Source organism: Lissotriton helveticus, chromosome 5_1 (genome assembly GCF_964261635.1).
Source record: "Lissotriton helveticus chromosome 5_1, aLisHel1.1, whole genome shotgun sequence".
In the NCBI taxonomy this organism is placed as follows: Eukaryota; Metazoa; Chordata; class Amphibia; order Caudata; family Salamandridae; genus Lissotriton; species Lissotriton helveticus.
The window spans coordinates 2,018,487,909-2,018,503,787 of NC_136065.1; the positions used below are offsets into that span (position 1 = coordinate 2,018,487,909).

The 15,879-nt window shown below is 45.6% G+C and overlaps 1 protein-coding gene across 1 annotated transcript in view; it reads right to left on the reverse strand.

Moving 5' to 3' along the window:
- LOC144756192 (butyrophilin subfamily 1 member A1-like) overlaps window positions 1-15,879 on the reverse strand; it is a 131,157-nt gene that overhangs the window by 23,383 nt on the left and 91,895 nt on the right. Inside the window, exon 3 of the mRNA XM_078645793.1 lies at window positions 13,802-14,155. Coding sequence (XP_078501919.1) covers window positions 13,802-14,155 — 354 coding nt within the window. The remainder of the gene's footprint in view (window positions 1-13,801; window positions 14,156-15,879) is intronic.

A 15,879-nucleotide genomic window follows, 5' to 3' on the forward strand; every position in this document is an offset into this window, starting at 1 on the left:
ATCACAATGTTCCCAGCTTTTAGGGACTGACAGACTTTTGTCAGAAAACCAACATTTCTTTCACAGTCTTGGCATTTTACTGGGATATAGCCTATTTTTGCTATTTTTTGTGCTTTCAACATTCTTCCAGTTAATGGTAGAAATGGGTATGAAAGCAATAATGGTTTCTAGAGAGCTATACATTTCAATAAAGTAGACGATATTCTGAATCCAGCAAGGGGTCAAATGTGTAGATCCTTCAAGGATTCTTAATAGAAACTAGCAGTTAAATATAGGAAAAATTGTAAATTAGTTGAAAAAACAGCCATTTGTGCCAATGTTTTCACCTGTAACTTCTTCTAAATATGACAGCTGTTTGAAAGCAAGATACCGTTGCATATGCTGGACCTCTCTGGTTATGGGGATATATTGGACTTGTAGGTTAAGCAAGAACCTGACGAACCCAGAGCCAATAACTGAGCAGCGTCTTGCAATGGTTTTTCATTATGTACCGGCTATATAGCAATTAATTGGGGAAAATATATGCATGGAAAAATCGGTATGAAAGACACCTATGTATTTCTGAAATTAGAACAAAATATAGAGTTTAGAAACAGTAGATATTTGCACATTTCCGAAATTGGAAGAACCCATATTCACATGAGAATTCTAGGTCGTTTTTCAAAATGACTTATTTTTTACAGATTGTCTTTCATTTGGAAGGCAGAAATGCATCGAAAGTCAATAGGTAATAACAGTTGCTTCACAATTCTGTGTTACCCTAAGTCTCCCGATAAAAATGGTGTCTAGTGCTCGCGACAGGAAACGACCCAAAACGCAACGTGGAGACACTTTATTTTTACAGTGAAAACTGACCCTTGTTTTTCAATATGCCTAGCTGTAGATTTTGAACCCTAGCTCTGCCGGTACCTAGGAAAACCTAGCAAACCTTTATATTTTTGAAAACTAGACACCCAGGGGAATCCAGGATGGGGTTACTTGACTGACTCTCACCAGATTCTGTTACCAAGTTGCAAGTCTCCTGAATAAAATGATACCTCACTTGTGTGTTTGGGGCAAGGGCCTGTGACTAGGAACAGCCCAAAACACAGGGATTAAGGGTGTAGCACCGAGAATTCTAAGCGCTATATATTTTTTTATCAATTTTTAGCCAATTCTGCATTGGACACCCAGGCAAGTGAGGTATCATTTTACTCGGGAGACTGAGCGTAACGCTGTGGGGTAGGACATTTGTGCTGGCACGGTGATTCCACCTAAAAATATGTGGAAAATATGTTTTTTCAGCTAAATGTGAGGTTTGCAGGGCATTCTGGGTAGGGAAACGTTGGAGAATCCACGCAAGCCATACCTCTTTGGACTCCCCAGGGTGTCTAGTTTCAGAAATGTGTGGGTTTGATAGGTTTCCATAGATGGCGGCGAGCCCAGGGCCTAAACCCCAGGTGTCCCCCCCCAAAACAAGGTAGTTTTGATATAGGTAATTTTGAAGTCTCCACAGAACGATTTGAGCCATTTCCTGTTGCAGCCACTATGCCTACGCACACAAGTGAGGTACTATTTTTATTGGGAGACCTGGGGAAAAGCTAGGTGGGAAGAAATTTGAGGATCCACGTAGGCTCCAGAACTTTCCGACACAGAAATTTGAGAAAAAAGTGATTTTCCAGCTATATTTGAGGTTTGCAGGGAATTCTGGGTAGGAAAACATTGGAGGACCCACGCAAGCCATACCTCGCTGGACTTCCCCGGGTGTCTAGTTTTCTATAATGTGTGGGTTTGGTAGGTTTCTCTTAATGGCCGCCGAGCCCGGGGCCAAAAAATCATAGGACCCCCCTTGCAAAACCAGGTTGTTTTGCGATATGTAATTTTGATGTCACCTCAATAGGTTTTGGGCCCTTGCCTGTCGCGGGTACTTGACCCACCCATGCGAGTGAGGAAACATTTTTATCGATTGACCTGGGGGAAGGCTGGGAGGGAGGACATTTGTGGATCCACGCAGATTCCAGAACTTTCTCCCACAGAAATTTGAGAAAAAAGTGACTTTTAAAGCTAAATTTGAGGTTTGCAGGGGATTTTGGGTAGAAAAACGTTAGAGACTCATGCAAGCCATCTGAATGGAAGAATGCGGTGGTCAAGCCCCTCTTAAAGAAGCCCACACTTGATCCAGAGGTGCTCAAGAATTATCGCCCCATTTCTTTGCTCCCAGCACCTGCAAAGATGCTTGAGACGTATCTCAATCAACATCTGGCGGCTTTTCTTGACCCCTCAGATCTCTTGGATCAATACCAGCATGGCTTCAGGAAACACCATAGTAATGAGTCAGCCCTCACGGTCGTATTGAATAACATCCGCATGGAGGTAGACCAGGGACATTCCATCATCCTGGTCCTTTTAGACCTCACGGCCGCCTTTGATACCCTGTCCCCCTCGGTGCTAACATCTCGCCTGAGGGAGATAGGGGTGGAAGGGGCGGCTTTGAGTCTGCTATCCTCCTTTCTCGACCAGAGGGTACAGAGGGTTAAGCTGGGAGAATTTCTATCTCCATCCCTACCTGTGCAATGTGGGGTCCCACAGGGGTCGGCATTAAGTCCGACCCTGTTTAACATCTACGTGACCCCACTTGCCAAGTTGGTTAGATCTTTTGGGATGGAGGTAGTCTCCTATGCAGATGACACACAGATCTTGGTGTCCCTCTCGCACCCTGATGGCTCGTCCCCGCTCAACTTTAGGAACTGCATGGAAGCAGTGTCGCAATGGATGATTTACAATTCATTGAAGTTGAACGGGGAGAAGACCGAGATCCTGGTGTTCGGCCCTAACAATAACATCTGGTCACCTGAATGGTGGCTGTCCTCGCTGGGGTCTTGTCCCACCCCCACAGAGTCAGCGCGGAATCTGTGGGAGTATTGATTGAACCTGCCCTTTCCATGACTTTGCAGGTAAATAGAACTGTTGCTACCTGCTGGGGGATCATCAAAATACTCAGGAAAATAAAACATTACCTGTCCCCCCAGGCGCGGAAGCAAGTGGTGGTAGCACTTGTCGCGTCGCGACTCGACTACTGTAACGCCCTATACTTCGGTATTAATAAGAGCCTAACACAGCGTCTTCAGACCGCCCAAAATGCGGCTGCCAAATTCGTTCTGGACGCCCCCAGACTAGCGTCATCGACAGCAGCTAGGAAGGCCTTACATTGGCTTCCTATTGAAGCGAGGATCACTTTTAAAGTGCTCTGTCTGACCCATAGTGCACTTTCTGGCAATGGTGCAGGAGGGGTCAAGAAACTGCTGGCCCCCTATGTCTCGGGCAGACTCCTACGCTCCTCCTCAAAGAACCTGCTGGTGGTACCTCGCTTACGTAAGAGCAGATGGGGCGGTGGGCCTTTTCTTCAATCGCCCCTAAGTTATGGAATACCCTTCCATGTGAAATTAAAGCTCTGCCTTCGGTTTTGCGTTTTCGTAAAGCACTAAAAACATGGTTGTTTGCAAGGGCGTACTTGTAGTCCCTTTTTATTGCTTTTGGCCTTTCTGTTAGGCGCCTTGATGCCTTCGGGCTAAGTTGCGCGTTATAAGATTCTTTTCATTTCATTTCATTACCTCGCTGGACTCCTCCGGGTGTCTAGTTTTCAGAAATGTGTGGTGTTGGTAGGTTTCCCTAGATGGCCGCCGAGCCCGTGGCCAAAAACTCATGGGACCCCCTTGCAAAACCAGGTGTTTTGCGATAGGTAATTTGATGTGGCCTCAATAAGTTTTGGTCCCTTGCCTGTCGCGGGTACTTGACCCACCCACGCAAGTGAGGTATAATTTTTATTGGGAGACCTGGGGAAATGCTGGGAGGGAGAAAATGTGTGGCTCCACACAGATTTCAGAACTTTCCCACACAGCAATTTGAGAAAAAAGTGATTTCTTCAGCTAAATTTGAGGTTTGCAGGGGATTCTGGGTAGGAAAACTTTGGGGGACCCATACAAGCCATAACCTCCCTGGACTCCCCTGGGTGTTTAGTTTTCAGAAATGTATGGGTTTGGTAGGTTTCCCTAGAAGGCCGCCGAGCCCGGGGCCAAAAACTCATAGGACCCCCCTTGCAAAACCTGGTTGTTTTGCGATATGTAATTTTGATGTCACCTCAATAAGTTTTGGGCCCTTGCCTGTCACAGGTACTTGACCCACCTACGCGAGTGAGGCACCATTTTGATTGGGAGACCTGGGAGAATGCTGCAGGAAGGAAATTTGTGGATGCACGCAGATTCCAGAACTTTCCCCACACATAAATTTGAGAAAAAGTGCATATTTCAGCAAAATTTAAGGTTTGCAGGGGATTCTGGGTAGAAATGCTTTGGGGGACCCATACAAGCCATACCTCGCTGGGCTCCCTGGGGTGTCTAGTGTTCAGAAATGTGTGGGTTTGGCAGGCTACCCTAGATGGCCGCCGAGCCATGGCCAAAAACTCATGGGACCCCCATTGCAAAACCTGTATGTTTTGGGATAGGTAATTCTGATGTTGCCTCAATAGGTTTTGGGCGCTTGCCTGTCGCAGGTTCTTGACCTGCACACGCGAGTGAGGTATCATTTCTATACGGAGACCTGGGGGAAATCTGAGAGGGAGGAAATTTGTGGATTCACGCAGATTCCAGAACTTTCCCAGACAGAAATTTGAGAAAAAAGTGATTTTTTCAGTTAAATTTGAGGTTTGCAGGGGATTCTGGGTAGAAATGCTTTGGGGGATCCATGCAATCTATACCTCGCTGGGCTTCCACGGGTGTCTATTTTTCAGAAATGTGTGGGTTTGGTAGTTTCCCTTGATAGCCGCCGAGCCTGGGGCCAAAAACCCAGGTGACCCCCTTGCCAAACCAGGTTGTTTTGTGATAGGTAATTTTGATGTTTCCTCAATACGTTTTGGGCCCTTGCCTGTCGCGGGTACTTGATCTACCCACACTAGTGAGGTATAATTTTTATCAGGCGACCTTGGGGAACACTCGGTGGTAGAAAATTTGTGTCAGCCGGTGATCCTATAACTTTCTCACACAGAAATGTGAGAAACAATATATTTTTTCAGCAAAATTTGAGGTTTGCAAGGGATTCTGGGTAACAGAACCTGGTGAGAGCCAGAAAAGTCACCCCATCCTGGATTCCCGTGGATGTTTAGTTTTCAAAATGTATAGGTTTGCTAGGTTTCACTAGGTGCCGGCAGAGCTAGGGTTCAAAATCTGCAGCTAGCACTTTGCAAAAAAAGGGTCAGTTTTCACTGTGAAAATGGGGTGTGTCCACGTTGGGTTTTGGGCTGTTTCCGGTCATGGGCACTAGGCCATCCCACACAAGTGAGGTACCATTTTTCTCTGAAGACTTTGGGGAATGCAGGGTAGCTGTGGATTTTTGGGCATGTCTGTGCCGCCACCCAGGCAAATATACCAAATCCATGCGTTTCTGAAAATTAGACAATCACGGGAGTCCAGGGGTGCCTGATTTGCTTGGCTTTCACTTGGTAATTTCACCCAGAAACCCCTGCAAATGTCAAACTTTGATAAAAACCACACATTTTCCTCTCATTTCTGTAATGGAAATTTCTGGAATCTGGAGGGAGCCACACATTTCCTGCCACCCAGGATTTTTCCAAGCCATCCGGTAAACATAATACCTCACTTGTTTGGGTAAGCCTAGTGTCTGCAACAGGAAAGGGCTCCAAATGCAACATAGACACATCACATTTTTGCACTGAAAACAAAAGCTTTTTGCAATGTGGGGAGCTGTGGATTTTGGTCCCTAGCTCAGCTCGAACCTAGAAAAACCTAGCAAACCTGAAATTTTTTTTATAGCTAGCCAAGCAGGGGAGTCCAGACGTGCCTGACGTGCAATGGTCTCACTAGATAATTTTACCCAGAGCCCATGCAAATGTCAAACACACATTTTCCTCACATTTCTGTTCTGGATTCTGCCGAGGTCCACACATTTCCTACCACTCTAAGGGCCAGATGTAGCAAAATCAGAAATACCGACTCTTAATTACCGAATTTTACCGATTCGGTAATTAAGAGTAGGTATTTCTAATGTAGGTACCAATTCAGTAAATTTTACCGAATCGGTAAAAATCGGTATTTACCGATTCGGTAAATACCGAATCGGTATTTGCTATTGAATCCTATGGGCCTTGAAGCCCATAGGATTCAATATCAAATACCGATTCGGTATTTACCGATTCGGTAAATACCGAATTTTGCAAGGGTGCAGGGGGTGTCACTTTGACACCCTCTGGCACCCCTGTTTTAGGCTTGTGTGCCATGTGGCACACATACATGCCCTAAGGGCACACATACATGCCCTAAGGGCATGTATGTGTGCCACATGGCACAGGTGTACATGCACAGATGTGCATGTACACCTGAATCGGTATTTTACCATGCAATTGTATTGCATGGTAAAATACCGATTTTCAAAGCCCTGTGTCAATGTTAAAAATGGCACCTACATACCAAACATGCATTTTCAGTAATTTTACCGACCGGTATATTTACCGATTCGGTAAAATATACAGAATCGTTAATTTTACCGATTCTGTAATTTTACCGAATCGGTAAAATTACCGATTCGGTAAAATTACCGAAAATGCATGTTTTTTATCTCCCTACATCTCCATGGCCATTTACCGGTCGGTAACGGCCGAATTCGGCCGTTACCAGCCAGTAAATGGCCAAAATCTCCCACCTACATCTGGCCCTAAGTTCTTGATGAGAATGGTACCCTACTTTTTAGATGGGCCTAGAGACCAAGACACAAAAGGCCCTGTGACAGGGTGGGTCCGGATAATGAGAGAACTGACCCATGTACGGACTGGTGGTTGCCAGAGACTCAATCTACCCCTTTTGTCTCCCCGCAGCATGACGAAAGGACATCGCCACTGTATTCTCCTTGGAGACTGACGAACGAGGAAGAGGACGGCGGTACCTTTAACTGGGGTTTCGAAGGAGAGGAAACCCCGCCCCCAGCCGACGTCATTACTCATCCACCAATAAGGACAGATGCAACACGGAAGCTGGTGTGTACTGACACCGGCCGGGAGGAAAAGGACGCAAGCATTGCTGTGGTTGGAGAAGACGAGGCACGGAATTCGGGACCAAGGGCGAGTAACGAGGGAACCGTAGCTGCGCCAGGAGGCTAACGTCCCCGCGATTCGCTGAGCCATGCCCCAGGAGGAGCATGGCTTTCTCAGGTACGGAGCCGGATCTCGGGGGGGGGGGGGGAGGAAGGAAGCCCCTGACTCCTAGGCTAAACACCCGCCGAGACTGTTTTCAGCCGACTGCTACTCCTGCATGTTTTTTATTTCTTCCCCCGTTTTATTGAACACCTAACACGCTGCTATAAAGTGATCCTAACTAATTTCAGTTAAAAGGCACTTGAGTGTGTGGTGTCCCCTCACTCCCCTGCCCCTGACTACTGATACGATAAGAGGACTCAGTCCTGATAGTATCGCTCTGTTCTTTCTCCCCACACGCCTCGGAAGAGGAAGACCACCCACCGAGCAAAAACCGACCCGGGAGTTTAGAACAGAAGAGACAAAAGAAGATCCGGCCAGACTGACTACTCCTTCTTCATTTTGCATATCCTGTCCACTCAGCATAAGTGTACTTACTTAAGAAATAAACCTTTGTTTCTGCACCCCTGGCCTCAGCCCTATTCTTGCAACCCCGCCACAGGCCCTAAAGGGCTTCCTTAAGAGACAGGCAATATGGGTTGCTGTGGTGATTGGAGCTCTGCTGTGGCCCCACCAACCTACAAACTGCAGACAGTTTTGAAAACTAGACAACCTGGGGATTCCATAGAGCTGTGCCTTGCATGGATCCCATGAGGTTTTCTTACCTATAATGCACTTCAAGCTTTGACAAAATCACACATTTCCCTTACATTTCTGTGAGGGAAACGTCCGGAATGTGCAGGAATCCATAAAAGTCCTATTACCCAGCGTACCTCCCTTGTGCCAATAAAAATACTGTCCCACTAGTGTGTCTGGGCATAGTGTCTGTGACGGAAATGGATCAAACCGAGGTCAGGATGACCACAGCTACCCACATCTCAAAAAAGAGTCAATTTTCAGGGCAATAATTAGATTTGGTTATATTGCATGTCCCCTGGGCATAGTTGCGCCACGCGTAGGTAGGCGAAGTGCACTTCGCACTACGCAAGCTACGCGAACTGCGTAGTGCAATAGGGAAAATGCTGTTCGCTCTGATTGCACAGTGCTGTTTGCACTGTGCAGTCATTGCAAAAGGCATTTTGCACAGTGCAAGCGGTCGTTTTATTCCGCTCGAGTAGATTTGTACTCGAGCAGCGGTTTTCTCAACGCGGACTGGTAGTTTCTCATCACGAGCGGTTGTGAGCATACACGACCACTCGCAATGAGAAACCTGACCTCCCCGCATTGAGAATCTCGCCAGGAGGTTTATTTTCCACCCTCGCGATCGGCAACGTGATGTTGCTGATCGCGAACGAGGAAAAAGTCTCGCCGGGGTGTCATTTTGCTCACTCGCGATCGCCAACTTGACGTTGAGGACCGCGAGCAAGCAAAAAATGCCCGCTACGCTACGCTACATGTTTTCACGTAGCATATAGTTACGCAAACTACGCGGGCGTAGCATATTCCTACGCCCAGGGTTAATGTGGAGTGGAGTCCTTCCTGTCGTAGGCACTAAGCCTACCTACACAAGTGAGCTAGAATTTTTATGTGGACGCTTGAGGTATTGCTGGGTGGTAGGAAATGTATGGGTCCCCACAGACTCCAGAAGTTTCCATCACATAAATGTGAAGAAAATGTGTGTTTCTTACTAAAGTTTGACATTTGTAAGGGCTTCAGGGGACAATTATCTAGTGAAAGCTATGCAAACTGCCCAAACTCGACTTTGTCCTCATCAAGTGCGGCAAAGTCAATGCTCTGTTTTTAATATATGTCAGTCACCCTTGAGGAAGGCCTCCAAAAGCCCAAGAGGTGGGTGCATAATATATTAGGTGTGGGAATATAAGTCCCTATATGTGCCCTTCATTATCAAGGGACGCTGTAAACAATAGATGATAAATAGGATAACGCAGGCTGGCACCCAGGCACACCTGGGGTAGCCAACTCCTTTATGGTACCACCTAAATATGTAGAGTTTGGAATCAAACAACATGCCATCATCACTCCTGACACAAAACTCATGCCAGGAGCAATGTGGCATGCATCCAAGCAGCTACCTTAGAAGTACCCCACCGGGTTGCCCCAGCTTTCCTATGCTCTGACTGTATGTCCATGGTTGCAGCCTCCAAGACAGGATTCTGACCTCCTGCCAGGCAGTGGAGCCCTCCCAGGAGTCAGGAACAAAGACCTGGGCAGCTTCCTCCCAGGCTGGCCAGTGAAGTGGCACATCAAGGCAGAGAGCTTCAAAGGCTACACTGCCTCTGATATGCATCCAGCTACCTCCAAAGAAAGGGACAGCTATTTCCTACCCCCAGGCAAATTTGCGCCCGGGCAGGTGGGAACCTTAGATATTCAGGAGGAGTACTCACCCAAAGGGCAAGCTACACCTCTGGGGTGGGCTAATTGGTTTGTACAGCAGAGGAAGAGTTATGCCATTTTTAAAAGTGGTAGAATAGAGGATTCAGGGTAAAGAAAGTGACCTACAACCAACAATGTGGTCACTTCAGGAGAGTATTAGCCACTGGGGCTAGTAACATATTGGCCACTTGCACTCATACCCCTAACATGCATACATACAGGATTTAAGGGCCGCCACTGACATCAGAGCCTCCATTCTTATCCAACTTGCAGGATTTGCACAAACCAAAAGAGGGAGACTCTGTACCTTTTGCAACACTCCTGGAACTGCTCGATCAAGGCTGGCCCCAGGCTAAAGGTCAGTTCAGCCAGACAGAGGTACCCCTGTGAGAGAAGACACAACCTCAGACTATCTTGGACTAATGACACTAGTCACCTGTAAACTACAGTTAAAACAACGCTCTGGATCATGTGTTTACCATCGGACCCTTTGAGGGATCGCCCAAATCCACATGGTGTAGTGCATCATACAAACTTTAATCCTGCCTGCCAAGTAACAGGCAGCTACAATGTTCCTTGGGACCAACGGATGTTGAGATATCCAAATTCTGTACTTACCTCTGCCAAGACTTGTTGGTTGGCCATCTGATAACCGACCCCTACACTCAATGCTTCACTTAGGGGGAACTTAGAGGGAACTCAATTTCATCTTCATCTCATATCAGTAGTGGCCCCCTTGTTTTGTTTTTGAATCCTGCTCTCCGCACTACTGTGTAAGCAGTAAAAGCAGCTCTGCCACAGCGTCAGTTTGGCACCAGGGACAGCCAGGACAACTGAGCACCCAGGCTCCATGGCCCAGGTAAAATGACTCCTGTGGTCTGGTCCTGTAACCCACACCACCTTTACCCTCATTGGGTTCCACACAACTCGATCTGCAGGTGACTGATTGGCACTACCACTTTTTTTCCTATTGACCACAATTAAAAGATTCTGCAATTTTGAATTGCTGTGATTTATTTTTTCTTCTGAAATCCATAACTCCAGTCATATGTATCTGATCACGTTCATTTTGGTGTCTACATGAATATAAAAATCTGCTTTATTTATATAAATTGGTGCCGGATTTCTTTTGATTCCTGCCAATTATTTATCGTCCATGTTGGTACTCTGAAATGTTTAACACATGTTCCAATAGTAAAGCCTGGCTGCTCTTTGCCACACAACCACACACAGGAAAAAGGTTTTCAGTGGAAAAATGTGATGTATCTATGTTGTGTTTGGGCACATCTCCTGCTGTGAGCACTAGGCCTACCCACACAAGTGAGGTAGCATGTTTATCGGAGGACATGTGGGAACAATTGGAGTTTGCTGCATTTGTGCCTTCCAAATGTAAGCCAGTGTGAACAAAAGAAGACATTTTGAAAAATTCTCTCTGAATCATATCCTACTATGGGTACTCACAAATTCAGAGATGCACAAATAAGCACGGCTCCTAAACATCATATCTTGTGTGCATTTCTGAAATACATAGGTTTTATTGATACTCATTTTCCACTCAACATATTTAATCATATAAATTGGTCTATATACAGTACCCAAAGAAAAAACTTTGAACAGAGCAGCTCAGTTGTTGACTCTGGCTACCTCAGGGTCTTGGAGAACCTACAAACCAAATATAACCCCTAAAACACAAGGGTCTACCTTATGTAATGGTATTTTGCTTTTGCACATCAGCAGTCATGACAAAAAGTTACAGATGAAAATGTTGTCACAAATTGCCATTTGTTCACCTAATTTTCTATATTCCTATATTTCAACATTTAGTTTATTTGTGGAATCTTGGAGGAATCTACACGTGCTGAATTTGGAATAGAATCTTTTTTTTCAGAAATCTATAGCTTTCTTGGATCAACCATGGGTTTTACACTGGTTTCCAGAACAAACTGAAAGTAGGTTAAAAGCGTAAATATTAGGAAAAATAGACTAACTCTTTGAAAAATGCCAAAACTGTAGTGAAGAATGTGGGGGCATATTACCAAGCAATAGCGATAATTATCGCTATTGCTTGGTTAGAGAGAAAATTTTACCGCTGATCTGCGGCGATTTTTACTGCAGATAAACCTTGGTATTACCAAGGTTTATCGCAAATGCGATAAAAAACGGCCGCAATGCATGAATATCGCTGAAAAGTCAGCGATATTCATGCATTACCGAGCTAATGCTCTTAGCCATGTTATCCACCTCCCATTGGATAACATGGCTAAGAACTGCTCAGGGGCAGGTTTTAGCTTTTGGAGATATTCGCGCTTAGCGCGAATATCTCCAAAAGTTGGTAATAGGAGATAGCGATGTTAGCGACTGTTTCCAGTCGCTAACATCTTGGCACGCCCACTTTCCATGTCATTAGTGATAAATATCACTGACATGCAAAGTGGGGCCCAAGATGGTCGCTATCTCCTACTAGCTGTCGCTAACTGGTGTTAGCGACAGCTAGGTAATAGGGAGATAATTTTATCTCCGCTTTCTTGGCTTTTAAAGCCAAAAAAGCGGAGATAAACCCCCTTGATAATATGCCCCGTGGTTCTTTGATTCAGCTTTGCATGTTGCCAAAAGCCGGGCAGATGATGTCTTTAGCCAAGCAAACAGTTTGTTGAGGCCATTTTAAGGAAAAACCAAGCACTTTTATCTGGAGCACTTCCCCCCCCCCAAAATTAGAAACTACTACATGTTTCTTATTCTTGGTCCCCTCTAAAGGGATTCACAAACTGTGGGTACCTGCAGAATTTCTAGGATGTTTGAAAAAAAGGATGCACATCTGGGATGGATACCTTCTATGAACGAAATGTTATGCCAGCCTAAGTGCAAACCTCCCCAAATAGCCCAAAAAAGGCTCAGCATTTGGGGGGCATGGAAGGCCCAGCTGTCTGTGTTTTTCTCTTACCCTTTCCCTATTTTGTGTTCTCTACTGCATGTCTGTTGTTACATGGATAGGGATTCAGGACTGACAGAGGAGTTCCGTGGTTTCCTCAACTCGGAATTTGACACCTTCTCAGAGCTGCAGTATCAGGGTGTCCTTATATAGTGTCCAATGAGTGTTTCATGATAATTTAATTTGCCTACCTTTAACAGGAATACATTTCAGAATTATTATATATTTTTTTAATCTTGTGACCAGGCTCCAAGCTGCATGTAAGGCTGCTTTGGAAAGTGTGTGGTGAATGTATGGAATCAATACAAATAAGGGGCCTCATTTATGAGGCTGTGCGTCACTTTTACGCCACTGGTGCGTCACTTTTTGTGACGCACCAGCAGCGTATAAAATGTGCCTTGTTGCACCAAATTTACAAAGTGACGCATCTATGTAGATGCGTCACTTTGTAAACCCCTGCGCTACATTATACCTGCGCCAGGTATAATGTATGCAGGAGGGCGTTCTGACGCAAGAAAAGGTAATAGAAATGACGCAGTGAAATCTATAAGAGTTCACTGCTCCACTTCTAGGACGCAAATGCGTCAATGTCTTACGCCTGCCTCACAGCAGGCGTAAGACTGACGCAGGCTCTTTCACATGGGGCTTGCCCCATGTGAAAGGACACATTGCTGGAGTTGCGTCACTTTGGTGACACACTCCAGCAATGCGTCACTTTTGCGCCATGCAGATACGTCAGAAATACTGACGTATCTGTAACTCCTTGCGCAATGATGCGTCATATTGTAAATATGACGCATCATTGGTGTCGCAAGGAGGGCGCAATGAAAAGTGACGCATCGCTGTTTTGACGCAGCGATGCGTCACTTTTCATAAATGAGGCCCACGGAATGGGTGACTGACATTGGACCGAGGGTCTAAGTACTTCAGTCCTACTTGGGACGGGGCGGAATAGTCAGGCTTTCAGCCTGTATTGATAGGGCAATCTCTATTGGTTATATGTGTAGATAAACAAGGTCTGCTAAAACAAGATATCACCAGAGCACAAAGCAACAAAGAAAGAAAGGAACCTTAGCTGAGCAGGGAACAGCATCTAGCTTTTAGCTCAAGGGAATAGATAAAGAGAACATCCAGTTTAAGGGTCACACATTTATGTCCTCTTGACAAAGGGGAGGTGCTAAAAGTATTTGTTAAGTTCAAAGACATATCCTCATTCCATCACTTACCTGTTGCTAGCAGCTAGTTTTGCGCTCTAGAGAAACCAAAGCATATATACATACATATATACATACATACTACACACATGTATAAAGAAAAGAGGAAGAAGAAGCAATACCAAGACGCTGAACAAACCCCCTCACCTGATACTTTGAGCTGCAGAGCAGCCTGAACAAACGCAGCCTTTGATTGGATCTGGCATAAGTACGTCCCTTTATCAGAAGCACTGATGTTCCTCAATCTCAAGCCAACAATTCCTTTTCCGATATCTTCTGTAAGGATCTCTGTCCTCCCACGGAAATAGGGGTCCTGTTTCAGGTTGTCATCGCGCCCATTGCGGTATATGTGGACTACGGACGGCGAGCAGCGCTCAGGATAGACCCATCGCACCTCCATCATCTCAGCACTCACTTCATTGGTTAGAGGGCAGAAGAAGTCCACATCTTCACCAACAGCAGCTTCAATAGATTGACTGGGACTTTCGACTGTAAAAACATCTGTTAAAACCGGAAATTAGATAAGTTGGATGCATAAGTGATAATAATTTTTAATGAGACCATACAATCTTAACGGAATGCTACTTCATTGTAAAAACCCCTAATCTAAATATATATCTTTGTCAAATAAAGGAAATGTACTTTCCTTTATGGTTAGCGCTTGTCTTGTAATGATGACATTCTAGGCCATACTTATAAGGTTAGCACAAAATGTTTGACTTACAAAATATGTAAAAAGTTGAATTTATAGTACTGAATCCGAAATACGAAGTTTCGGAATCGATATTTGAGGATTTTTCAGTTTAAATTCCAATTGAAGCCAGGGAAAAAACTTCCTTTGTGGAAAGTGTTCTTCTGTTCCATGTATAACACAGCATTATTGTTACACTCCTGAGAGATTAAGACTGTTCATCAACGTAAGCAGTGCAACTAAACCCAAATCAGACAGAACCTTTTCAGAGACCAGTAAACCGTCATTAGTGAAAACAATCTGAAGCCATTACTGGATCTGCCTTGCAGTGCACATACCGGTATACATTGAATTATGGAAGAGTACTTGGCTAGTCTTTGCACAGTGAAGCAATGGCAAATGCAAAGTTCTCTTCAGAGAAAGTTTTTAAGACCTACGGTCAATGTATCTACCCAGAATTTTAAAACTGATAACTATTTTGGCATTGATTGCCAAAGAATGATATCATGTCTTCCAGCTTTTATTTCAGTTAACCGCACAGCTTGCCACTCATATGACAGCTGTACTGCTTTGGTGCATAGAAAGTGGCTTGAGGTGCTGCAAATGCATCCACCTTGGCTGCCTCACTCATATTCACTTTTGTCAAATCCTTCCTCCCGCTTGCTGCCACGCATGTCTACTGTACTCAGTCCTATGATGTCCTTTCCCTCTTAACATCTCCCTCTTTCGCTTTCACTAAATTCTCCCCCTCTCTTCTTGCTTCCTTCCCCATTTTATCTCCATTCCTCTCTGTCTGTTGCTTTCTGTTGAACATCCTTCTCTTGCCTGCATCCTAATTCTCTATTTCTTGCCCCACCGTCTAACAGCATCTTGCTCTTGGCCCACACTGTACTCAAACATAAAATGACATTACCAAATGGAAGGCAGCAAAGCAGACTGGAGGTGGGGGGCCAGCGCCACAGCTTGAGCTGGATGACATGGAGGAGCTGGTGTCGACAGTCATCGTTGTGGAGACTGTGGCCGGAGTCGGAGGATCGGACACTGCTCAACAGGACACAACACCACAGCAACTGGGTGAGTGACCACCAGGTACTGGGGGGACGGGAGGAGATGGCACAATGGCACACATGCACAATCAAGCACAGCACAGTGCACACCCACAATGACTCTGGGTCCTCGCCCAGATCTACAGACTGTCACAATGTACAATGCCATGCTGTCTGAATGTCAACATGTACCATGCGGCTACATACATGTGGACACTTCGTAATACACCATCTCCCCTTCACATCGCAGCGGTACCATCAACACCTCCTGCAAAGCTGTCACAGCCACCCTTCACTGATGACGAGGAGGACAACACCAGCATCGACACCCAAGCCATCCAAGACATCATGGACCTCATCCGCAACTCAACTCTAGGATCAGGGCAGGCCAGCTGCATTGAGGAGACCCCACCCACTACCCAAACCACCCAGCAAGAGGCACGCACAGCACCGGCACCCCACCAAGACCCCCAGGCACAACACATGAC